This window comes from Podarcis vaucheri, assembly GCF_965113315.1.
Source record: "Podarcis vaucheri genome assembly, chromosome: Z".
In the NCBI taxonomy this organism is placed as follows: Eukaryota; Metazoa; Chordata; class Lepidosauria; order Squamata; family Lacertidae; genus Podarcis; species Podarcis vaucheri.
Genome location: NC_138758.1, coordinates 34906079 through 34932517, shown reverse-complemented (window position 1 = coordinate 34932517; position 26439 = coordinate 34906079). Strand labels below are relative to the sequence as shown.

Below are 26439 nucleotides of genomic sequence, written 5' to 3'. Positions count from 1 at the left end.
AGAGGCCAGGGTGTGCTGTGTGTGTGTGTGTGTGTGTGTGTGTGTGTGTGTGTGTGTGTGTGAAAGACCCATTACTATTTCTGCAGCAGGGTCCCTATCTCCAGGATCATAGCACCACCCAAAGGGGAGCCTTTTAGCCACTGAGAAGGAATTTTTCTCACCCTTTGCATCAATTGGAAACCATCAGAATGAAGGAAGGTTGAGTCAGCCACAAACTATGGTCTCCTAGGCACCCTCTGAAGAAAGTGCATGGGAAGAACTTTGAGGAGTTGTTCTGTACACTCCAAAGCTAAACACTTAGGAGTACTTGAAAGATGATTTGAGGAGTTCTGTTACGTGTCATGGAACTTTAAGGAAAACCAGTGATACCTCGGGTTACAGACACTTCAGGTTACAGACGCTTCAGGTTACAGACTCCGCTAACCCAGAAATAGTACCTTGGGTTAAGAACTTTGCTTCAGGATGAGAACAGAAATCACACGGCGGCAGCGGGAGGCCCCATTAGCTAAAGTGATACCTCAGGTTAAGAACAGTTTCAGGTTACGAACGGACCTCCAGAACGAATTAAGTTCTTAACCCGAGGTACCACTGTATAGTGGAGTACTCCAAATTATTTGCCTGTGTTGTACCTGCACAGAAAATAGTAGATCCAGTCAAAAGGCAACATACTGCATTGATTGTTGGAATGCATTTCTAATTATTATTAGTGTATGGATTATTCTGAAATCTTAGAAGGTTGCATAATCTTAGAAGGGGGCATGGTTGTGATGGGTGGTGGTGTCTGTGACTATCTTGAATGAATTTGTCACTATGCTGCTGTAGGCAGTGGGGGGGGCAATGGTTGGGGCTCATTTCTTTGTAGAGGCAAGCTCTCAGTAATTCCATCTGTGCAAGCCAGAGGTTTCTGCATATGCCTCCATACCTTTCTCCATGCAGAAAAGCAAGAGACATCTTCACAGCTCAATTGCATATTCTAGCCTGACAAAAGCACTTGTGGAAGAGACCAGAGAGGGCTGGTAAGAGTATGCCCTGGGTAGCAGCTCTGAGGGTCAGATCCAGGGCTGACAGTGTAAGCTCAGATCCCCAGCTCAGTCCAGATCTCCACCCCAAAGTGGCCCGGCTTTGTCCAAATCCAGTGCACAGCTCTAATTAAGAGGAGGGTAGGCCCAAAGAAAAGGTACGCGGGTGGCGCTGTGGGTTAAACCACAGAGCCTAGGACTTGCCGATCAGAAGGTCAGCGCTTCGAATCTCCGCAACGGGGTGAGCTCCCATTGCTTGGTCCCTGCTCCTGCCAACCTAGCAGTTCGAAAGCACCTCAAAGTGCTAGTAGATAAATAGGTATCGCTCCAGTGGGAAGGTAAATGGCGTTTCCGTGCACTGCTCTGGTTTGCCAGAAGTGGCTTAGTCATGCTGGCCACATGACCCGGAAGCTGGCTCCCTCGGCCAATAAAGCTAGATGAGTGCCACAACCCCAGAGTCGGCCACGACTGGACCTAATGGTCAGGGGTCCCTTTACCTTTACCTTTAGGCCTGAAGAATTCCCTCTCCACCTTTTTTATATTTCAAGTCTCTCCTTCCTTTCAGCACTGTTACACTTTCTGCTATGGGAGGGTTTGTAGGAGCTGCAGAACTGTCCCCCACCCCCCACCCCCACCCTCCCAACAGGATGAGAGCGAAATCTGAGAATCCAGCTAATGAGGGGGAAAGTCAATCAGCCTAGAGGGCAATTCCTGCAGAATTCCTTAGTCATCAGCTATGGAGAGCTGTTAGTCAGACCCTGTCACCTTGCAGGTTACAAGAGAGGTAGGAGGGGGAGGGGGGAAGGAGAGCCATGACTCAGCAGATCTCAAAGTCACAGCTGTCCATATAGCAACCCACACCCCCACAAGGTGATTAGGGAAAGAAGAGGAAAAAGGGAAGTGTGAGTTTTAAACAGCAATCCCTCTTCACAGGGAGCTCTTGAAATTTTAGCTCTGAGAGGGACATAGGGGGTCTCTTAATAACTCTCAGCCCCTTAACAAGCTACATCTCCCAGAATCCTTTGTGGTAAGCCATGGCTGTTTATCATAGCACTTTAAATGTATGGTGTACATGTGGCCTTTGACTGTTTTGTTGCATTTTGTTCTTTTCAAATACTACATCCATTGTCTCCCGAAGCCTAGATCTAAAGACAGTGCTGAGGATGATCAGTGGCAGACATGGCTTTCTCTCCCTCCTCATTTAATCCCCACAACTCTGTGAGGCAGGATAGGCTGAAAGGCAGAGACTGGCTTCCAAGGTCACCAAGTGAACTTCATGTCCAATGGAGGGATTTGAACCCTGGTCTCTCCCAAATCCTAGACCACTCTAACCACCACACCACACTGATTCTCTTTGCAGTATGAACCGGTCATCACAGAGGGGAATGAAGCTATTGTCCACCACATGGAGGTCTTCCAGTGTGCTGCCAATTTCAACACCTTCCCACACTACAATGGGCCCTGCGACTCCAAGATGAAGCCAGAACGCCTGAACTACTGCCGGCACGTGCTTGCCGCCTGGGCGATGGGTGCACAGGTGTGTCAGATCGAGATAGCTGCCCAATACAGGGCTGGGGCAAAAGTTTCTTTCCATTCCATTCCATTCCTCTTTGAACTGTTTCCCATCAGTTAATGGAAATGAATTCATGAAACTTTCCAGTGACCCCCACAAAACGCGCATATTCCACTATTGCCCACGTATTGTGGGATGACCTTTCACTCTGCCTGATAGGCAGCAGCAACAGACACCTTCAGACATCTAGGGCAGAGCTTTCCAAAATGTGTGTCGGAACACATTGGTGTGCCGGCTGCAATGTGTAGGTATGCCACGTGAATGCTCCCTGTGCTCCTCCTGGGGCTGGAAAGTTCAACCTCCTGTTTGCTAGGAAAACTGAATTACTGTGTCGCAAAATGATGCATATCTAAGAACAGTGTCACCAGCTTGAAACGTTATGAAAGCTCTGGGCTAGGGCTTTCCCTTTCTGCATTGCAGGTTTCCAAAAGTCCGGTGAGCTCTGCCTGATACTCCCTCCATGAGGGGTCAGCATAAGAACTGCAGTATTGGGGTGGGGGGCATGATGACGATGACCATCCATCTGGTTAACTCTCCCTCCCCTGTCCTTCTTATAGGCTTTTTACTACCCAGAGGATGCAGGGCTTTCATTTGGGGGCCCTGGTTCTTCCAGGTTTATGCGGCTGGAAATCCATTACCACAATCCCCTGGAACTCAAAGGTAAACAAAACTTTGGTGGTGGTGGTGTTAAGACTTGTTAGTCACTTGTTATCTAAAAGGTCTACATTTGACTTACATTTGAAACATGAACACCACCCTGTGATTGTCCGATGAAGCGTTGTATTATTTATTTAATTTATTAAATAAATAAATAACAAGCAATATTATCAAGGGTCTAGAATCAGTATAGGAGACCCCTGGCGTCACATGTAAAAAGCATCTAGTTGTCTCAATAGACCACAAGCTTCACATGAGTCAGCAGCATGATGCAGCAGCAAAAAAGTGAATGCTATCCTAGGTTGCATCAATAGTTATTATTATTATTATTAGTATTATTATTATTATTATTATTATTATTATTATTAATACCCTGCCCTCCCCAGCCAAGGCCGGGCTCAGGGCTGCTAACAAGCAATAATAAAAACAAGTGGAATGAATACAACTTAAAAACAAGATTAAAATACAACATTAAAATATTGAAACATTAAAATATTAAAATGCAGCCTCATCACAGGAGGAGAAAGGAAAAAGAAAAAAGAAAGGGGGGGGGAATCAAATTGGCTCCAAGCCAAAGTCCAGGCGGAACAACTCTCTCTTACAGGCCCTGCGGAAAGAAATCAGATCCTGCAGGGCCCTGGTCTCATGAGACAGAGCGTTCCACCAGGCCGGAGCCAGTGTTGAAAAGGCCCTGGCTCTGGTTGAAGCTAATCTAACTTCCTTAGAGCCCAGGACCACTAGGGTGTTGCTATTTATGGACCTTGAGGCTCTCTGTGGGGCATACCGGGAGAGGCGGTCCCATAGGTATGAGGGTCCTAGGCCGTGATCCAGTAGTGTCTGGATCAAGTGAAGTAATGGTGCCACTCTATTCTGCCTTGGTCAGACCCCACTTGGAGTACTATGTCCAGTTCTAGGTGCCACAATTTAAGAAAGATGCTGGAACACTTGCAGAGGAGGGCGATCAAAATGATAAAGGGTCTGGAAACCAAGCCTTATGGGGAACAGTTGAGGGAGTTGGGCATGTTTAGCCTAGAAAAGAGGAGACTGAGAGGAGATATGATAGCCATCTTCAAATATCTAAAGGATTGTCACATGGAAGGTGGAGCAAGCTTGTTTTTTCCTCCTCTGGAGACTTCAACCTGAAACAATGAATTCAAATGACAGGAACTTTCTGATGGTAATATCTGTTCAACAGTGGGATGAACTCCCTCAGAGGGTGGTGGACTCTCCTTCCTTGGATGTTCTTAAACAGAGCTTGGATTGCCATCTGTTAGGTGTTATTTCACTGTGATTCTTGCATTGCAGGGAGTTGGATTAGATCATTCCTTGACTGGGGGGCGGGATGGGGCAGGCTGCTTATGCATCCCTCAATCCTGAGAGAAGAGACTTTGTGGCTGCTGTTTCCTCCCCACCCTCCCTCAAATGCCACTTAGCTACTTGACTGAGCTTACAAGGCTGAGAATGAAAAGGTGCCTCTCAAAATAATGAGCGAAGGGGCAGCCTCTCCTGCTTCTACCACATTTTGTGACAGCAAGCTGGCTTCAGGGAGGTGTGGGGAGAGGGATAAGAAAATGCAAAGTGGCTGCATTTCCATAAACACAAAGTTGCCTGCTCCTTGACTTCCTCTGAGTATTTTTAGAAAGCCCCAGCATCTGTGCTGCTCAACAGTCGCAGGGTGTTGGGAAGCAACTCATCTATAAATAATGGGGTTTGGTTCTTTCTGTTGAACCAACACCTCCTTCATTTATTCTTAACCATCTGTTGTGCCCAGTTTGGAGACAGGGACATAAAAGGAGATGGATGTCCTGGCCAAAATCAGATTATCTTCCTTTATGGCTTTAACATGGGGATTGGGAAACTGGCCAGTTTGGGTCTGATCTCGAGAGTCAAAAACCTCTGAAAATGAGTTCCTGAGAATTGCAAGTGGTGAGAGTGTTGCTCTTGCACTCAGGTCCTGCTTGGGGTACCATTGGAGCACCTTGTTGGCTGACTACTGCTAGATAGCCCAGTTGGTTGGAGTGTGGTTCTGATAACACCAAGGTCACAGGTTCAATACCCATAATGGACAGCTGCCTATTCCTGCATTGCCAGGGTTTAGATTAGATGATCCTCAGGGTCCCTTCTAACTTGATGCTTCTGTGAGAACAGGATGCTAAACTAGATGCTTCCCCCTTTGACCTGGTGCAGCAGCCAGGCTCTTCTCATTTTCTTCTTCAACTGTGGGGGAGGTAAACGTCTTTTTGGAGTGCTCTTCACATCTGGCTTAGCAGTGAGGATGGCAGAGATGATGTTGGCGAGTATGAAGTGGGCTCATTTTGATGGGGGCACCTACTGGGCATGAGAACAGCCCAGCCCCAAGATTGGCCAGCAACATGTTCTTCTGATGCTTCTTCCATCATCAGTCCTGCTATGAGAAAAGAATAAGCTGCAGTTATGGATTTCCTGCTGGTTCAGAAGGAGCACACACACAATGAGCAGAACATCTGGAGTCAAGATGAGGTCAGAGGGGGCTGATGAGGGGGCATGTATCACAGGACTGCAAGTTCTGAAAGCCTTCCCCCCACCATCCTTCTCCATCTAGTATACAGTTTGCAGGATGTCAGGTGCCCAGAGGGGCCATTAAACAGCAGTGACATTTCAAGCAAACTCAGAGGGGGCCAAGACAGCAGATTCTACTTGGATTGGCTGCTAATTACGGCCCCAGGCAGAGAAAGATCTTACATCACCCACTATGGTGCGTGTACAGCTCATAATCCCTGAGTTATGAAAGAAGCAGGTTTGTTTATAAGGTGTTCTTAAAGTTAGTAGGTATGGAGTTTGGATTAGTAGTAGTAGTAGTAGTAGTAGTAGTATTTTACAACATATTAGTGACTTTTTTTTTTACAAAACAATAAAAAATACCTGCAATAAATAGATAACCCATAACATTAAAAGGAGAGAAAAATCTAAAACTCATCTATATTTTTGAAAGGCAGGACTGCAACATCCCACCCACTGAAGGAAGCCACAGATTATTAAATAACAACATTTTTTAAAAACCACAACCAAAACATTCAGGGTATTCCCACACACACATCAAACCTAATCCCAGATCCATATATATTTTAAAATATATCCATAAGAACAAAACATAAGAGCATGAGAATAGTTCTGCTGGATCAGGCCAAAGGGGGTGCATCTAAGCCCTGTTAGCTCAGAGGCCTCACAAAAAAACTCCAATGGGAAGCCTATAAGCAAGAGCTGAGCTCAACATTACCCTCCCTTCCTGCAGTTTCTTGCAACTGGTATTCAGCAGCGCTCTGCCTTCAGCGGTAGAGGCAGAGCACAGCCTTTGTGGCTAGCAAGCATTGGTAGTCTTCCATGCATTTGTCAATTCCTCTTTTAAAGCCATCCACGCTTATGGCCCTCACTGCCTCTTGTGGGAGTGAGTTCCACAGTTTAATAATGTGATGTGTGAGCTCCATAGCAAGGGTAGAATCATCAGACCATGCCCTGTAAGGCTTAATTCATTTCCAAGATCTGCTGCCTGTACCTATGAAGATGATCATGGAGACAGCCTAGTTCTACACCCAACACTGAAGGCTGTTCTGCAACTCTCGTTAAGATGAGCTTCTTCTTCTTTTCAAACTTTGACAGGTCGCCGTGATTCGTCAGGGATCCGCTTGTATTACACAGCCTCTCTCCGGCCTTACAATGCAGGGATCATGGAGCTGGGCTTGGTCTACACACCGGTGATGGCCATTCCACCAGGCGAAACACACTTCCATCTGACTGGCTACTGCACTGATAAATGCACTCAGCTGGTGAGCAGGGGCATAGCGGTGTGTGTGTGAGCTGTCACCTGGGCGCAGTTTTTTTGCAGGATGTATCAAGGCGCCCTGCTCCGCCATGAGCTGTTGGCTCCTTCTCAGCACCCTCCAGCTGGAGGGTGATTGAGAAGGACGCAACAGGCATGCACCTTGATCCCTGCAAGCCCAGTGCTGCTTTTGTTACGGCGCTGCTCACAGGGGCTAGGGCGCATGCCTGTTGCATCCTTCTCAGCCACCATCCCATCCCAAAAGCTGGAGGGCGTTGGGAGAAAGACGCAACAGATTACGTGCACTCTCCCTGTAAGCAGCACTGCTCTCAAAAGCAGCGCTAGGCTTGCAGGGGCCAGGGGAGCAGGCCTGCTCGCTGTACCCCATGAGCCCAGTGTCATTTTTTTGAGAGTCTTGCAAAGTGACATTGGACTTGTGGGTCGCTGGGAGTGTGCCCCACTTTGAAGCAGTGGGTCGGGGTCGCTCTGGTGGCTGGCCCCGCCCACAGCCTTGCCCCCATGGTGCAGACAGGGAACACTCCGCCGCTGCTGGTGAGTATGTTTACCTTTAGGCAAGCATAGCCAACGAGGCACACAGGGAGCTAGCTGCCTTCTACTGAGTAAGACCAATGGTCTGCTGAGCTCAGTAGTGTCTAAGCACACTGGCAGCAGCTCTGTGGGGTTTCAGGCACGGGGCAGTCCCAGACCTGGGGTATTCTTCTTGCAAAGCACCTGCTCTAGGACTGAGCTGTGGCCCTGCACCAACAAATAAAGTATGATTCTAGTCCTCATGGTTCTGAATAAAGGGCTGAATTAAATAGGAACAAAGGAAGTTGATCTTGTATAAAGTCAGAGCAACAGTCCTTCTACACTCAGTAATACCTACACTGGCCAACAGCAGCTCTCCAGGGTTTCTGGCAGAGGCCTCACTTGGCCCTACTTGGCAATGCCATTAGGGGTTGAACTTGGGACCTTCTGCATGCAAAGGAGATGCTCCACCCCTGAGCTATTTCCCTTCCCCAGAATCTTGACCTGTGTCCAAACCAGGGGAAAAACCATGCCAGTTCTAGATATTGTGTAGCGAAACCACTACATGAGACAACTTGCAGTTAGCCCTTTTTTGGTGTTCCACATTGATTTCTGATAACTGAGTAGCCACCTTCCCTTCCACTTGAAAGCATTTGCCATTTGCGATTCAATCCTCTGGGCCACATATATTTGTGTGACATGTCTTGCCAGGCACTGCCACCTTCTGGGATCCACATCTTTGCTTCCCAACTTCACACCCACCTAACAGGGAGGAGCGTGGAGACGGTGTTGTCGAGAGAAGGGAGAGAAGAGGAAATTGTCAACATCGACAAGCACTACAGCCCTCACTTCCAGGTACAGCTTTGATAGTCATTATATACAGACTGTGTACCTCTCTCTCCCTGACCTAGCCACTGTGATCCACGCGACGGTCACCTCCAGACTTGATTATTGTAATTCACTCTATGTGGGGCTGCCCTTGAGACTGACCCAGAAACTCCAGCAGGTGCAGAATGCCGCGGTGAGACTCCTTATGGGGTCCTCGCTGCGGGATCACATTCACCTGGTTCTATACCAGCTGCACTGGCTCCCGGTGGAGTACAGGATCAGTTTTAAGGTGCTGGTTTTAAGCTTTAAAGCCCTATATGGCCTAGGACCCTCATACCTACGGGGCCGCCTCTCCTGGTATGTCCCACGGAGGACCTTACAGTCTTCAAACAAAAACATCTTGGAGGTCCCGGGCCATAGGGAGGTTAGGCTGGCCTCAACCAGAGCCAGGGCTTTTTCGGCTGTGGCTGGTGGAACACTCTGTCACAAGAGACTAGGGCCCTGCGGGACTTGACATCTTTCCGCAGGGCCTGCAAAACAGAGCTGTTCCACCAGGCCCAGTTAGACCCCCTCCTTTGGTAATCCTCATAGAACTCTAGCCCAATGGTTGCCATTAATTTGATTCTGAATTGACTTTAGAATGAATTGACATTAGAATGTATTTCAATTAATTGATTGTGATTTTATGTAAACTGCATTACTTTTACTGTTGTTAGCCGCTCTGAGCCCGGCTTTGGCTGGGGAGGGAGGATATAAATAAATAATTATTATTATTATTATTATTATTATTATTATTATTATTATTATTTAATATCCAGCTGTGATTCGTTGGACTAGATGGTGCATTGGGTCCCCTCCCAACTCTACAATTCCATGGTTCCAATGCATTTTAAAATAAGCCTAGAGTGCACTGCAGTTAAGGGACAGAGGTTCTCTACCCTGCGAAGCAATATCTCTCACCCTCAGAGCCTTCCATCACATTTCCCTTCCACCTCAGTTACCCTCTGCTTACCTGTACATCTCTCTACTCCTGTCTCCCGCTTTATTTTAGGAGATCCGTATGTTAAAGAAAATTGTGACTGTTTTCCCGGTAAGCACATGTCTAAATGATGTTTTGTTTAAACCTTCGTAGGAGTTTTTTTTTTTGGGGGGGGGACACTCTGCCACCTTATTATTCATTAATAATACTCATCAGTCCTAGGGATATGGATGAGGATAGCCCTCTGAGTGATGGGGTAAACTCCAAAGGGCATACGCACACCAAAAGAGTTTCTCTTTGGGTCAGTCCTTTGGGATGTGACAACAGCTGCTCTGACTGAGTGCTTGGTTGTGGATGGGCTTGTCTCTAGGCAAGGGATTTGAGCAGGTGGGGTGGGGGGGAGAGAGAGAGAGAGAGAGAGATTTGACCAGGCTTCCAAGCAAGAGATGGAATGCTAGGAACCTCTGTTGTTGCAAGAACATGAGTTGTTGCTGGCATCAGTCTGTCTCAGGAGACAATGGAGTGTGCCTGCAGGGGTTGAGTTAAATCACTGTGTTAGCAGCACAGAAGTTACTCCCCTGGGGTTCAAAGCCTGGGCAGTGTGAATGGAGGTCCTGGGCTGCCCACACAACAAGACCACCCTCTCAGCCTGGCTGATGTGGTCCAAAGGAAAGCAGAGCAATATGTTTGGCACCAGCTTGGCTACAGGAGTTGCCAGAAGGAGACGTACAAGACACCATCCAACCACCTTCAAGACTCCACTCTGTATTTGTATAGAGTTTACTCCTTGGCCTTTTCTTCTGAAGATATCCCACAAGACAGTGGAGGTTTAGGATCAGAGTTTTCCTTCTCTCCTACCTGGGCTCCCTTCCCAGGTTGGGAAGCCCCACCTGCCCATCACTTCCTTCTACAGTGCATTCAGAAACTGCCTTCTTGACCACTGGGCCTACTATTGGTCTCATCTGCTTAATCTGCTGGAGCCTGTCTTCACAGGCAGGGAAAGTCCCTAACACACCAGGAGTTTGTGACCTGTTGGCTCCCCTCACCTCGTTTAGCAGGCCAGTTGAAGCTGTTCCTGGGGTGTGGCCGCTGTCATATGCTGACAGCTTCTAGGAGCCGCAGGTGAGAGCTAAGTGCAGGGTGGGGACCAAAGGTGGACAAATTACCCCTGAAAGATCATGACATGTCTCCTAGTCAGAGAAACTGCCCTTCCCCTAACACTCCATGTGTTGCGCATAAATACATACCCAGTGTGATTGGTGAGTTTGCTGCAATTTTGCTATTTTATATTCCTTGCTGCTTTTCTTGTATTTAAATACTTTTACTGAGTCTCTTTCATATTGATTGGCCCACCTATCTCAGTGTCCTCTGCACTGACTGGCAGCAGCTCTCCGGGGTTTCAGGCAGGGATTCTTGAACGTTACATGAGTGGAGGCACCAGATGGCATGGCGTGGATCCCTGCCACTTTTTCTCTTGCTGCAGAGCCCTGGTGTCACAGATGCACAGGCCCAGCTGGTCATTCTCCCCAGAAGGAACGCTGTTGAAAAGCATTAGCGTCCCAAGAGGAAGTGAGGGCAGGTGATGCAGACACCAGCTCTCTGGCGCTTTTCTGTTTATTTCCAGGGTTTTCTCTCGACACAGACTGCCTTTTTGGCTGGGGCACTCAGCTATCCAAACATGACAAATTGAACAGATATAAGACAAAAAGGGATGGAGAGGAAAATATGCACAGAAACCCTGTATGGGTGAGAATAGGAGACAGGGAAGTGTGATTTAGCTGGAAGAGATAAGGACATAAGAGGAGCCCAGCTGGATCAGGCAAAAATGCCCTTCCAGCCCAGCATCCTGCTCTCACTTATGTCCATTTACTATAGGACTGCAGAACCCCAAGCCTGGGGCCCAAATGCAACTCTTCAGTCCTTTCTGTCTGACCCTTGCAACTCTCACCAGCCACACCCCTCAACAGCTTGGCTTCACACCCTCCCTGAGTGTTTTTGCATGACTGTAAATATGTCCTTGAACTCTGATAATGCCACTTGCTTGCCTGGAAGGAGGATTGAGAAAGGAATGTGTGTGTGTGTGTGTGTGTGTGTGTGTGTGTGTGTGTAGAAACTAACCTACTGCACATGGGTAAAATTCAAATCCATTGCCCACTTTCACCTTTGTCCCCACTCACCAGCCATATGACCTCCAAAAAGTTGCCCATTAGAGAATGCAGCCCTCAGGCTGAAAAGCTCCCTGCTCCCAATCCAGTTTCAAATATGTGTTTTTCTACCAACAGGGTGATGTTCTCAGAACCACCTGCATGTACAACACTGAAGACAGGACTAAGGCAACTGTGGTGAGCATCTCTGGATAGGTTCTGGGATACAGTATGGATTTGTGCCACTTGTGAAGATATGCAAAAACCCAAAAGCCAAGGGGGTGCTGCCTTCGTTTTCTGTCTAACACTGCATATGACATGCAAAACCAGAACGAAGTACTCGAAATAAACAGTAGTACAAATTCCCATTCTTAATCTGCATAGTTTATAGACACCCCTTTGCAGAATGTGGATTGCTTGATCGTGTAACTTTTTAATATTGCATTTTGTAACATGGAACACTATGATTTTTGGCCTCCTTCTGAAACTGGGTGAGGGTGTAATCCAAGTGAGACCATGTCTACTTAGAAAGAAGTCCTGTTGGATTGAATGGGGTTTACTCCCAAATGAAGGAAAGACTATGGAATGTGGGAGTTTGGGTTTGGTGTGCAATGGGAAAGGCCTCCCTCATGGGAGGAGTCAACAGAACTGGGTCCCTCCATTCACATCTTCTTCTCAATTTCTGCAACCTACAGGGCGGTTTCAGCATTATGGAAGAGATGTGTGTGAACTACATCCACTACTACCCCCAGACGGAGTTGGAGCTGTGTAAGAGCGCCATAGATTTGGGCTACCTCCATCGCTATTTTAATCTAGTAAACAGGTAATGCATTGTAATTGCCCTAATGTGAGATCATTAACTGAGGGACAAACTGGCTTGCTGGAGGCTCTACCAAAATGGTCTCTGGTAGGGCTACCTTGACCCAAACTGGGCTGACGCAGAGAAAACCCAGCCCAGCTTGAATCGAGACCCAGAATCAATTTGTGGGACAGGGCTAAAGTTTAATTAGGGTTATTTAAAGCCTAATTCAACATACGATCAACAGGGACACTCACAGTCCTACCTGTAGATACCATTGGGGGTGGAACCTCTTGTATGCAAAGCAGCTGCTTTGCTCTACTGAACTATCACTCTGCCCCTTAAAATAAAGCAAGATTCTGGTCCCCAGAATTCTGAAGGAAGGACTGAGTTTAATAGGAACATAGAAAGCTGCCTTATACTGAATCAGATCCTTGGTCCATCTAGCTCAGTTTTGTCCACTCTGACTGGCAGTGGCTTTTGGGGATTTCAGGCAGGGAGTCTTTTCCCAGCTCCACCTGCAGATTCTAGGTATTGAACCTGGAACCTTCTGCAGGTGCTGTACTACTAAGCTGTTTTTGATGTTATGAGGCTTTGCCTTTTTCTCTTCTTCCCTCCCTGAGACAAGAGTTTTCTTCTTCTGGCAGGTTTAACGATGAGGATGTCTGCACATGCCCAGAGACCTCTGTCACAGAGCAATTTGCTTCTGTCCCTTGGAATTCTTTCAACAGAGATGTCCTGAAGTCCCTCTATGACTTTGCCCCGATTTCTATGCATTGTAATAAATCCTCAGCAGTGCTTTTCCCGGTATGTATAGCAATGAGGAACCTTGGGGGAAGATGGGGGAAGTGGACAGAGAAATCAAAGGTGTTTTACCAATTCCTTGGTCTGTGCTGGGTTTCTTTGTCAATGAACACAAGGGCTAATATCTAAGTGAACTATTGGAATTAATGGGTCTACTCCACAGGTTTATTCAGATCCTGGGCACATTGCATCAGTTTTCCCGATTGTAAAACCAGCATTTCTGTCCTGTTCTAATGTTCCTTTCATCTGGCAGTACTTGTGGCATTATGGAGCTGTGGCTTTTTTTACCACAGTGGCCTTTTTGATCTAGCCCAAACCCCTGCAGTGCATGTCATGCTGAATGTCATTCACACCACTGGGTGTGGCATGACATAAAGATGAACATCACTGGACAACGCCAATACTCCCCACCTCTTCTGCACATGCGAGCTTCTGTTCTCCCACATCTCCCCTTAAAACAGCAGGATGGAATTGTAATATGGTATAACTGCTTAAAATTTCATCACTTTACTCCCACAATTTTCTGGGTTAAGGGGGTTGCAAATGGATTTTTTTCCCCTGGAATCAAATAACATGGAAATGAGTGCTAATCTTCTGCTATATTCTGCCAGATTTCAGGAAGTGGTTTTTACTTTATTTGAAAGCGCAAATATAATGTGCAAATTAATAGTTTGGGCAACATCAGGGAAATGGAATAAAGTGTTGTTTGAATGTAGCCCACAACTAATGTTGGACAAGTTGGTCTTGGCCATTAATTTCAATAGGTCTACTCTGAGTAGGGCTAGCATTGGATACAACCCATTGCATTCTTTTTTCATGATGAAGACAAGTGGAACAAGTTCCCCTCCTCCCTTCCAAGTATTATTTTGCCCTGTTTTGCATTGCATGCATATTATTATTAATTTTCTCCCCATTGCATTGCCCATCCAAAGGCACAGGCACATGTTTCTAAGTAGTAATGCAGACCTGAATGGCCACAGTGTGTTGCCTATGCATGAAGGTCTACAGCTAGCACAAGTGGAGACTCCTCTGGAGCAACAGATTTATGCTTTTCATATCAGAAGTGCAAAATTCCATAGGTATTTCTCAGTGACATTGAATATAAAGCACCAAACACACATACATACACACACCCCAGCTCTCAGGGCATCCCAGGAGAAAAAAATGTGCCTTTTTGACTGTCTATTTTAGACTCTTTCAGCCCAAAGATAGGTCTCATAGAAAGTGACAATGAATAATCTTGGCCAGGAGGGACATGTGATGAGCAGCCTTCATCACTGAAGACCTTTGCTTCTGTAGTTGGACTTTAAAAGTAATCACCCAAACTGTTTTAAGTCATAAATAGAAGGATTGAATCCACTTTATGAAGGGGAAGTTCTTGGATTTGGAGGACAGTGCAAGGCTAGGGAAACTTTTGTATGATCCACCAAGGCAAGGCCTACTAGGGATGACTCAGAGCTCCACATCTGCTGATGCCTGGAATCCATGTGGTCTCTAGGGGCAAGAGGGGGCCTCCACCCAATTCCACATACAGAACCCTGTTGAATCTTAACTTCAGTGCTGGTGACTCCATTGCATCTGAGGACAGCAAGCTAGTTTAGAGGGTGTAGGTCAAACCATCAGCTTGCCACTGCTTCCTGCACATTCCTCCTGAGGCTACTGCCTCACTCTGCCGAATGATAAGACCAGATTTGCATTCTGGAATGGAATCAGGAATCTGTCGCACTGTGAGAAGACCATACCTAAAGAAAATTGGGCTGTTCTAAGCCTCTTTCCCTGAGTTTGGCATTGGATGGTTGAACTCACTCCAGAGTTTTGGAGCTGTTCTGCTATTCACCCCTCGGTTTTTTGGCATCTAGTTCTCAAAGAAGTGGGATGATGAACAAAAGGCTTAGAGTTGAGAGGTCAAGCACATGGCCCCAATTGTGCAGAAAGTTCAGTGCTCGCCATCAAACACTTAAAGGACTGGAAGTTAAGAAATGCCTTTGAAAGCAGCTATCTTATCTGGACAGAGGTGGGGGAATAACTTATTCACACAGTGCATAGTTAAACTATGGAACTCACTCCCACAGGGAGGCAGTGATGGCCACCAACCTAGATGGCTTTTATAAGAAATTTAGACAAATTAATAGTGAAGGCTATTGATGGCTACAAGCCACGATGACTAAGCTCTGCCTCCTGAGGCAGCAATGGAAGCAGCAATGCTTCTGAGTACCAGTTGCAGGAAACACAGGAGGGGAGAGGGCTCTTGTGCTCGCAGCCTGTTTCCCACAGGCATCTGGTTGGCCGCTGTAAGAATAGGATGCTAGCTTGAGGCAGCAGGGCTTGCCATATGGAGGTCTACTGTGATAGCAGAACTTCCATGACCAGGGATAGTCTACTTTTGAATGCCAGTTTTAGGGAACCATAAAAAGGAAGGGTTGCTGTTGTGCTCAGGTCCGGCTTGTGGGCTTCCCATAATGGGCATCTGTAGTTGGCCACTGTAAGAACAGGATGCTGGACTAGATGAGCCATTGGCCGGATCCAGGAAGCACTTCTTATGTTCTGAACTGTATTGGGGAGGCAACATTGGCTGTAATTAGAGTTGACACTAAACAGCAGCTAAAGGCAACTGACATGGCTAAATCCTTGGAGGATGGATGGCAGCTAACAGATTGAGGTTGAATCCTGACAAGACAGAAGTACTGTTTCTGAGGGAAGGAGGCAAGCGGGTGTGGAGGACTCCCTGGTCCTGAATGGGGTAACTGTGCCCCATTCAGGACCAGGTGCGCAGCCTGGGAGACATTCTGGACTCACAGCTGTCCATGGAGGTGCAGGTCAATTCTGTGTCCAGGGCAGCTGCTTATCAGCTCCATCTGGTATGCAGGCTAAGACCCTACCTGCCCGCAGACTGTCTCGCCAGAGTGGTGCATGCTCTAGTTATCTCTTGCTTGGACTACTGCAATGCGCTCTATGTGGGGCTACCTTTGAAGGTTACCCGGAAACTACAACTAGCCAGAATGTGGCAGCCAGACTGGTGACTGGGAGCGGCTGCCAAGACCATTTAAAACCGGTTTTGAAAGACCTACACTGGCTCCTAGTACGTTTCCAAGCACAATTCAAAGTGTTGGTGCTGACCTTTAAAGCCCTAAACGGCCTCGGTCCAGTATACCTGAAGGAGCATCTCCACCCCCATCATTCCATCTGGACACTGAGGTCCAGCACTGAGGGCCTTCTGGCGGTTCCCTCGCTGCGAGAAGCCAAGTTACAGGGAACCAGGCAGAGGGCCTTCTTGGTAGTGGCACCCACCCTGTGGAACGCCCTCCCACCAGATGTCAAAGAGAAAAATAACTACCAAACTTTTAGAAGACATCTGAAGGCAGCCCTGTTTAGGGAAGCTTTTAATGTTTATTTTTATTTTTAAAAAATAATTTTTATTAACCGACCAATCAAATCAAATCAAATCACATCACATAAATTCTGAATTACAAAGCCGAATTTTAAATTTTTGTTGGGGGTACCCATATTTCAAGTTCCGGAGGGGATTCCAATCATCTTCTGGCTGCTGCGTTAATGTCCACAAATCTGTCCAAATAATGTTCACAATTCTATCCAGTCCTATCTTGCTGTTTCCACATCTCATCTTATTATTTTCATATATTTTTCTTTTTTCTTTGTGATCTCTTCTGATAATCTTCTTAAGCAGGTAAACACAAATTGTAATCCTGTGTGAATTTTTCCGTTCGTCCAATAACCATATCGAGATGGTTGTTTTTTAAAAAAGATATTTATTAAAGGTTTAATAGTTACAGTAAAAAGAAGAAAAAAACCAGTAAAAAGTTCACAATACATCAAAAACAAAAAAAAAACAAAAAAAAGAACAATACAACAAAACAAAACAAAAAACAAAATCAAATATTTCTATATCTCTACCTTTCATTTACTTGTATCATCAACCTCCTCACACCTCCCTTTTTTGTATTCTTGTTCAATTAGCTATTTCAGCAAATCCTTTCCATCTTTCTCAATTTTTGTTCTATAATTTATCTTAACACAACCTGACCTTAAATTTTACACTTTGGCCCATTAACAATCTATTTTTACTTAGTTCTTTATAACATTTCTGCTAAAACCAGACACTGTGTGAGGCGGGCAGGAGGGACAGGAGGCGGGCAGGTGTGGGGGATTCCCTGGTCCTGAATGGGGTAACCGTGCCCCTGAAGGACCAGGTGCGCAGCCTGGGAGTCATTTTGGACTCACAGCTGTCCATGGAGGCACAGGTTAAATCCGTGTCCAGGGCAGCTGTGTACCAGCTCCATCTGGTACGTAGGCTGAGACCCTATCTGCCCGCGGACTGCCTCGCCAGAGTGGTGCATGCTCTGGTTATCTTCCGCTTGGACTACTGCAATGCGCTCTACGTGGGGCTACCTTTGAAGGTGACCCGGAAACTACAACTAATCCAGAATGCAGCAGCCAGACTGATGACTGGGAACGGCCGCCGAGACCATATAACACCGGTCTTGAAAGACCTACATTGGCTCCCAGTACGTTTCCGAGCACAATTCAAAGTGTTGGTGCTGACCTTTAAAGCCCTAAACGGCCTCGGTCCAGTATACCTGAAGGAGCGTCTCCACCTCCATCGTTCTACCCGGACACTGAGGTCCAGCACCGAGGGCCTTCTGGCGGTTCCCTCACTGCGAGAAGCCAAGTTACAGGGAACCAGGCAGAGGGCCTTCTCGGTAGTGGCGCCCTCCCTGTGGAACGCCCTCCCACCAGATGTCAAAGAGAACAACAACTACCAGACTTTTAGAGGACATCTGAAGGCAGCCCTGTTTAGGGAAGCTTTTAATGTTTGATGTATCATAGTATTTTAATATTCTTTTGGAAGCCGCCCAGAGTGGCTGGGGAAACCCAGCCAGATGGGCGGGGTATAAATAATAAATTATTATTATTATTATTATTATTATTATTATTATTATTATTATTACCATGTAACTTCATTCCAGCATCCTTCTAACATTCATTAATTTTACAATAATTCTGTAAATATACTTTGAATTTTTTCCAATCTTCTTCCACCAACTCTTCTCCCTGGTCTCGGATTCTGCCAGTCATTTCCGCCAATTCCATGTAGTCCATCAGCTTCATCTGCCATTCTTCCCGGGTGGGTAAATCTTGTGTCTTCCAGTGCTTTGCGATGAGTATTCTTGCTGCTGTTGTAGCATACATAAAAAAGGTTCTATCCTTCTTTGGCACCAATTGGCCGACCATGCCCAGGAGAAAGGCCTCTGGTTTCTTCAGGAAGGTAATTTAAATACCTTTTTCATTTCATTATAAATCATCTCCCAGAAGTTCTTAATCCTTGGGCATGTCCACCAAAGGTGAAACAATGTACCTTCAGTCTCCTTACATTTCCAACATTTGTTATCAGGCAAATGGTAGATTTTTGCAAGTTTGACTGGTGTTATGTACCACCTATAGATCATTTTCATTAGATTCTCTCTTAAGGCATTACATGCCGTAAACTTCATACCTGTGGTCCATAACTGTTCCCAGTCAGCCATCATAATATTATGTCCTACATCTTGTGCCCATTTGATCATAGCAGATTTCACTGTTTCATCCTGAGTATTCCATTTCAACAGCAAGTTATACATTCTTGACAAATTCTTAACTTTGGGGTCTAACAATTCTGTTTCCAATTTTGATTTTTCCACCTGGAAGCCTAATTTTTTGTCCAAATTATATGCCTCCATTATTTGATAATAATGGAGCCAGTCTCGCACTCTGTTTTTAAATTTTTCAAAGCTCTGCAGTTTTATTCTATCTCCCTCTTGCTCCAGAATTTCCCAATACTTCGGTCATTTGGCCTCCATATTGAGTTTTTTCTGAGCCTTTGCTTCCATTGATGACAGCCATCTCGGGGTTTTATTTTCTAACAGGTCTTTATATCTTATCCAGACATTAAACAGTGCTTTCCTGACAATATGGTTTCCATGTATCATCACTTCCATAAATAAAAGCACTCTTTCCATCATTAATCTTCATAAATCTGTCGCCTTCTTTATCCTCCCAAACATAAGTCTTTCGACAGAACTTGCCAAAATGGCGACGCTGTTTTTTACTGCATCATCCCAAAGCTCTTGTACTTTCCATGATCTCCTTAAAACATGCTTTTGGTTAGAAATTATCTCCACACAGTCTTAAATCTCCATCTTAGGTCATTTAAGCGGCATTTCTGACTTGTGGGGGGGATTATTGGTTAATCACATAGAAGAAAGAAAGGAAAGTCCCCCCCCCATCCAGTCCCGTTGCCGACATACCGAGCCTTGATGTATCTTCTCATGATATATTCCTGTTTATCCGACCTGTCTTCTTTCTCAGAGATCCCTTCAATTAGCAGTCTTTATTCCCCATTCTTCCTTGAAATATGTGCATTTGCTTCTTTCTAATTGTTTCTTTTGAAGTTGCTGCAGCTAGTGGCGCGAATCAGAGACAGCGTCCAGGAGAGCCGAAGTCCACACAAGGGCTTTCTGCCTAGTGCCCCCACCCCCTCTAGTTCGGGGGTGGTATATGGGCACAGCGGGCAAGGGCAGTCCCCCCATTTCCTTGGAGGGGGCAGGGAGGCTGCATACTCCCATCACAGCCTCTTAATTACCTCGTGTGGGTCAGAGAGATGTTATTGTCGGCCATCTTCCAATGCGCCCCTAGTGGCCCCCCAAGCTTTTAATGTTTAATAGGTTATTGTATTTTAGTGTTTTGTTGGAAGCTGCCCAGAGTGGCTGGGGAAACCCAGCCAGATGGACGGGGTATAAATAACAAATTATTATTATATTATTATTATAAATATACACTTTTAGATACCCAGGAAGGTCACTTATTTCCCCAGTTGAGTTTCTCCTCAAAGTTCCTAAAATATCAGAACTACAGCTTTGTAACAACTCGGGGCAGGTCTTTCAGTATGGCTGCTCCTGTTCTGTAGAACAGCATGAATCTTGTGATGCCACAGGTACATCCTGTTGGAACTTTCCAGAAACGAATGAAGATGTTTCTGTCTGGACAAGCTTGTCCAGCAGGATGAAGTCTCTATCTTAGGCATTCACAGAATCAGAATCATAGAATCATAGAGTTGGAAGGGATCCCAAGAGTCACCCCCTGCGATGCAGAAATCTCAACTAAAGCACCCATCCAACCTCTGCTTAAAAACATCCAATGTGGTCAGAAAGTTCTTCCCGAAGTTTAGTCCAAATCCCTTTTGTTGTAACTTGAAGCCATTGGTTTGGATCCTACCCTCCAGAGCAGGAGAAAACAAGCTTGGTCCATCCTCCACGTGATAGCCCTTCAAATATTTGAAGATGACTATTTCAGGCTAAACATTCAGTCTGTTATCATTTATAAACCTCTTGTTCATTGTTGCTGATTTGCACTGTTATTCAAAATATTTTTTAGCAGTTTTTACAGTGTATTTGTAAGTTACTGTGACTTATCATGGGATGTATGTAAAATGATGATGATAATGATGATGAATAATTAATAAACTGCTTCTCTCTCCAGGGTGAATGGGAGAGGCAACCTGTACCGAAGATCACAGAGATACTACAGGAACCAGAGTCAAGCTGCGAGCCCAACCTAGTCCGTCCCCCAGTGTCTCCCACTCTTGTTAAACTCAACAAGGTGCCTTTAAAGTGAGAGCTGGACCTAACTTAGGCCTCATCCACACCTTACATTTAAAGCACTATGATACCACTTTAAACTTCCCCCAAATATTATTTCCCTCCAATAATTCATTAAGGGTACAGAGAACTGTTAGAAGAATGGAGATGGGGTGTGTGTCTCCTAACAGGGCTACAATTCTCAGAGTGGTTTAACAATCAATCCCTCTTCACAGCGAACTCTGGTAACTGTAACTCTAACAGCTTTCAGCACCTTGAACAAGCTACAGTTCCCATGATATTTTTTTTTGGGGGGGGCAGAAATGTTAAGCTGTGATAATACTGCTTGGAATGTATAGTACAGGTTGGGCTTTTAAGCAGACAGCTGCAATCCTCATAAAAGGATAATGGGCAAAGGAGAATTTCTTTACCACCCCAGGAGGCAGACCTAGAGCCAGGGTGTTTTGAGGTGTGTGGGGGTGTTGAGTGAAGCTCTGTTCAGAAGTTAGAACAAGCCTACAGAGAGCAGTATGCTTGGATTTCAATCATAGCAGCTCTGCGGGTGAGCGATGGGACTTATTCTCAAACAAAAATGAGCCTCACAGATGTATCTTCATAGATGGCCCCATTCTGAGGCACATAACAAGGCCTGACTCCCCTTTGGCTCTGCCTACAAACCAGATCCCACCAGGTGTTCCTCTGACCCACCCCAAGTTCTGCTCCAAAACTCAAAAGAGGAAGTCTTTTAAAATAATAATCAAATTGAGTGGGAGTGTCAAAACACAGAAAATGAGCCTAATGCCCTCTGTGTTGAGGACTGATTGGTCTGTGGACCTGAGCTGATGTGATGGAGGAACACGGACCATCTGTGTGTGTTTTTCACCCACAAACCCGTTAATAGTTACAACTCAACCCACAACACTTATAAATAAACGTAATTGCAAAGATCACACCAAGCCTGCTGCAATGTGTATGTGCACTCTTTTCTCCTTGATGGACAAACCCCACAGTCTATGGAAGGAACACAAAGATATTAATCATCATTGTTTATTTGTGTATTTGAAGACCAGGAGACTAGTCCCCAGAAACTGCATCTGCAAAAATGGCGTTACAATTGGCTTGTCACTTCTAGCTCTATGGTTTGCTTGAGAGCCCTGCTTGCCTTATTCCTTCTGAATATCGGTTGCTGGAAACCAGAAGAGAGAATGTTCTTGTGCTCATTCCCACTGGGGCATCTGGTTGGACACTGCAAGAACAAGATGCTGGACTAGATGGGCCTTTGGCCTGATCCTGCAGGGTTCTTCTTCTTTTTGCCAATTTTTTTATTGATTTTCCATTAATTTCAATGAATTGTCACCAAATTAATAGAAATTTAAAAGCTGACTTCCCCCATGTTCCTTCTTTTTCCCTCCCTCCATTGCTGCTCCAAATACATTAGCTTTCCCAACTTTCATTTCAATATTCAATAAAATTAAACATAATTATATACAGGGTTTCTTCTCCTCCTCCTCCTCTCCATTTTGTCACCATAATTACCCTGTGAGTTGGATTTGCCAAGAGAGAGCACTTGACCCAGGCTCCCCCATCAGCTGTCACCCTTAAGTAGGGATTTGATCCCTGGCCTCCTGGGTCCTAGTCCAAGGCTCTATAACCACTTCACCACACTGGCTCCTAAAGCGTATTTATCTCTAGCTTCTAGACAGGGCATTCCACCTGCCTCTTCTAAAATGCCACCTAACAGTGACAAGCCCTCAGATCATTAAGAAAGTCTGCTACTTTCATCCCAAGAACTGCTTTTATTTGTAAGCAAAGCTGCCGCTGAAGTCAGCGGGCCTTCTGAGCAGGCAAGGTTAGGATCACACTGTTAAAAGCCATATAGTGACCCAACTCTGATTTCTTGGATAGGACAGGGGCTGGATGGTTGTGTTGAAATCAAGACAGTAGGGCACCGATTTGTGTCCAGTTGTCAACAGAAATAACAATATGTCCCAGAAGGCGTTAAGCATCTCAGCAGAAAAGGAAGTTCATGGTAAGATTGACAGTAGTGGATGCTGAAGAGAAATCACAGGGGCTGATCCTCATTGAAACTGGTACTGGGGAATGCAGGGCGCCCAAGCCATAGGCGGAGCTGGAGCCAGAGCCAGTGACAGGCAGGGCCAACTAATTCCAGTGTTATCCCCATCTTCCTACGAGCTGACTTCTACAAAGGGCAACACTGAGACTAAGAAGGAGGAGGTGGAAGCTGACAGGCAATGCCATTCCCTAGGCTTCTCGTAAGTAGGAAAGAAGGCATATAAGAGCTAGCTGAAGGCAGAGTGGGGTTGGTGGGGCAGAACCCCATTTGCCCTAATGGACCAGTTTCCACTGCATGGGGTAGAGTGGGGTGGGGGGAAGGAACATGATTGTCATGATCTGCTACAGAGCTTCTTCTTGAGGCATTTCACTGGCCACTACCAATTAATTGGTGGAGGTCACTTCCACATTGATCTGGTCCAGCAGGGCTCTTCAAGTTTTCCTTGGGTCCTAAGCTCTGTGGAATTTTGCTGAGTCATCATTTGTCCCCTGCCCCAGCCAGCTTATAGTCCAGTCCTTTGTCCATCCATCTCAGTAGATCCCTTTCACTCTCTTGTTCTCTGGATCAAAGGGTGTCCTAGTGTGTGCTTTGGCTGCGTAAGGGACCCCCATCCTTTCCAAGGTGTATTCACCACTTTTCACAAAGTCCAGGGAGACCTGAAGATGAGACAAAGCCATGTTGTAGATATAAGTATTAGATATGTTCCCACCAAAAGGGTTTCGTTTAATTTCCCCCCTTGTTCTTCTTACGGCTGCTATTAACATGCAAATGAGACTGGGATTATCATACCAGGTGGGAAAGAGCAACCCCACATGTCAAACATCTGCTTAATGAGCAATGCATTCTGCAGGGCACATTTGGTGATCAGTCCACTCAGCAGAACTTCACCTGTCTGCCACAACAGCAGCAGCAGCACTGTTTCCCAGCATGGGGGCCCCTTCCACTCCTTTAATTGGGGGTTCACAGTGCCTGAACTAAAGGTTTTTTGGAGGTGAGGTACCCTTCTGAACACATCAATTCAAGGATACTGTTATGTGGGTAGCAAGCAATGTGAAAAAAACACTGGAGGTGCTTGAAAGGAAAGTTCAGTAAACAAACAGCAAAACACTGCATCAAAATTGCTGTTCTGGAATATAGAAAGCTGCCTTCAATAGTCAGTCCATCTCACTTAGTACTGCCTGCACTGACTGGCAATGGCTCTCCAGGGGTTTCAGATGGGAGTTGCTGGAGATTGAACCTGCACTCTGCTGCTGCAATTCATTTTTCTTTAAAAAAGCAAAATTCCAGTCCCATGGTTCTGAAAGCAGAGGCTGAATTATACAGATACATTGAAAGCTGCCTTTCACTGAGTCAGATATCTGGTCCATCTAGCTCAGTTCTGTCTACACTGACTGGCAGCGACTCTCTAGGGTTTCGGAAAGGGAGTCTTTTCCAGCCCTACCTGGAGATGCTGGGGACTAAATCTTTTGCATTCAAAGCAGATGTTCTCCCAGTGAGATACAGCCCCTGTTCTAAGGCACACAGGCCGACACAGCTTCATCAATAAAAAGTCAACGTATCAAGTAAAAACTCCATAATTGGTCAATGACCCTAAATCCACAGCAGGGAACAGCTGAATGTCACAGTGCACCCAAGGAAACCTTATCATCATCTCATTTCGTGACAGCACAGTGTTCCCATCTCAACCTCTTGCACGTGCACACAAAAGCCCTCATCCCTTGTGGCTTGTCCATCTGGTCCAAAACAAACTGTCAAGAGATTTCAGCTTCACCAACAATTCCTCCCCTCCCCAACACACACACACACACACACACCACCCCTCCCTCCCTTCCTTTGATGTCAAGCTCTCTCCCCCCCCCCCACTTTTCGCTTAAGGCTCCTCTGTTGCATTACTAGATGCCAGCAAAAGGGAGAAGGGAATAGGCTAAAGGCATAGGGAAGGCAAAGTCATTAAATTGCTGGAAATCATGTCCACAGTGACAGGCGTATCTCCTTCTTGGATTGGGGAAAAGGTGGGCAGGCAGGCAGGGGCTGCTAAAGAACTGTGGACTACTGCCCCTCCATAATTATTCATTTTTAAAGTATTTCAACTAGTTACCCTACAGCTCTCTCAACAGCTCAGGTCAGCTCATGATGAGATTTAAAATAGGAAAGAAACAAGATATGAATAAAACACAAAAACAGCCACAAACCAGTTCATCAGAGAGGGCTGCACACCACCCGGTTCTCACCCTGACTTGACCCATGGTCCCAATCTGGGGTTTCATTATTGTGTCAACGCAGGTAATAATTCTAATTAATTAATCAAACAACTACCCCCCCCCCCAAAAAAAAAGAAATCTGATGCAGTTTCATTGGCACTAACTCATGGAACCTCCCTGTAATGTTTTGTGTAGGTTTTTTAAAGGCAGGAACAGAAAGCCTGCTTTTTCAAGTATAATTGGCACTCCTAGCACCAAATAGAGAATTGCCCACTCATCTCAATGCAACTTGGAGATGTGTTGCTTCCAAGACTCACCGGTCCACCATCAGGATCCCGGATGTAGCCATAAGCTATTGTCTTGTTGATAGCATGTCCAAAGTCTGCCCTACGGATGTGCCCAACAGCTTTGCCATTCCTGAAGATGGCCTCCAAACCAAACATTGGCACTTTACTGGAGAGAGGCAGAGAAAGCCATTAGGTAGAAAGGCATCAGATATGATGCAAGCTTATGGCAGAGGGCAAATCATGTCAGAAACTTGCCTTGCTGCAAATTCAGGAACTGAGGAGAGAGACTAGAGCATCGAATAAACAAACATTTGCAAGTATCCAACACAAGATCCTCTCCCAGCTTTATCATTTCCCAATTTCACATAATGTGTCAAAAGGTTGAATGCAATTCAGGGGCACGTTTCGAAATCTTTGCTTCAGTATTTCAAGTGCTGCTGGCATCTCCTGTTCCTTTTAGAAGGCTTCGGATATGAGATCTGTCAGCTGTCAGAAACAGTCAGTGCTAAAAAGTGCTGCACACTAGCCATCAAACTTGTTCAGAAATTAAAATACCCATGATGCACCCACTTCTAAATGAAGGTAATTGCTAAACTACATGAAACGTGAACCATCAAAAACGTCCAGTCCTTCAACACTAGCAGTGTCACACCCAGTATGTTGCCCAGGAATTCTAAGAAATGCAAAAGTCAGTGCATTTTTTAAATCAGTGATTAAAATTAGAGCAGTTTTGAAAGGTTTGGTCTGCCATCTTCATTCAAAATGGCATCCAATTGAATCCAAATATAGATTAAAAACTGGTTCAGGAACCATTGTGCAAAATTTGGTTAAAATCAGGGTAGTTTTGAAAGGTTCCGTCCATCATCTTGATTCAAAATAATGTCCAATTGTACCCAATCACAGATGAAAACCTGGTTCTCAATATTATGAACTATCAAGCAAAACTTGGGGGGGGGGTGTTCTGTGAATAGTTTTTGCTTAAAGTAGATCCATTACAAATCAGTGGAGCTAAGTTAAAAATGTGCATCAGCTTCAATGGGTTTACTCTGAGTAGGACTAACATGGACTAGCCTGTTGCAGATTTGATTCCAATTATAGGATACCTAATAGAAGTAGCAG

The 26439-nt window shown here is 45.6% G+C and overlaps 2 protein-coding genes across 4 annotated transcripts in view; one reads left to right on the top strand and one right to left on the bottom strand.

The window, feature by feature from the left end:
* Positions 1 to 21708, top strand: part of DBH (dopamine beta-hydroxylase) — a 39830-nt gene extending 18122 nt beyond the window's left edge. For all 3 annotated transcript variants that reach the window (XM_082207928.1, XM_082207927.1, XM_082207926.1), the window contains 9 exons: positions 2380 to 2556; positions 3150 to 3252; positions 6886 to 7052; positions 8285 to 8428; positions 9453 to 9491; positions 11663 to 11722; positions 12220 to 12347; positions 12971 to 13130; positions 20661 to 21708. In XM_082207928.1, the coding sequence (XP_082064054.1) occupies positions 2380 to 2556; positions 3150 to 3252; positions 6886 to 7052; positions 8285 to 8428; positions 9453 to 9491; positions 11663 to 11722; positions 12220 to 12347; positions 12971 to 13130; positions 20661 to 20795 (1113 nt within the window). In that variant the 3' untranslated portion in view covers positions 20796 to 21708. The remainder of the gene's footprint in view (positions 1 to 2379; positions 2557 to 3149; positions 3253 to 6885; positions 7053 to 8284; positions 8429 to 9452; positions 9492 to 11662; positions 11723 to 12219; positions 12348 to 12970; positions 13131 to 20660) is intronic.
* An 865-nt stretch (positions 21709 to 22573) lies between these two features.
* SARDH (sarcosine dehydrogenase) overlaps positions 22574 to 26439 on the bottom strand; it is a 51075-nt gene continuing 47209 nt past the window's right edge. The window contains exons 21-22 of the mRNA XM_082207908.1: positions 25351 to 25486; positions 22574 to 23488 (exon numbers count right to left, since the gene is read on the bottom strand). Of these exons, the coding sequence (XP_082064034.1) occupies positions 23363 to 23488; positions 25351 to 25486 (262 nt within the window). The 3' untranslated portion in view covers positions 22574 to 23362. The remainder of the gene's footprint in view (positions 23489 to 25350; positions 25487 to 26439) is intronic.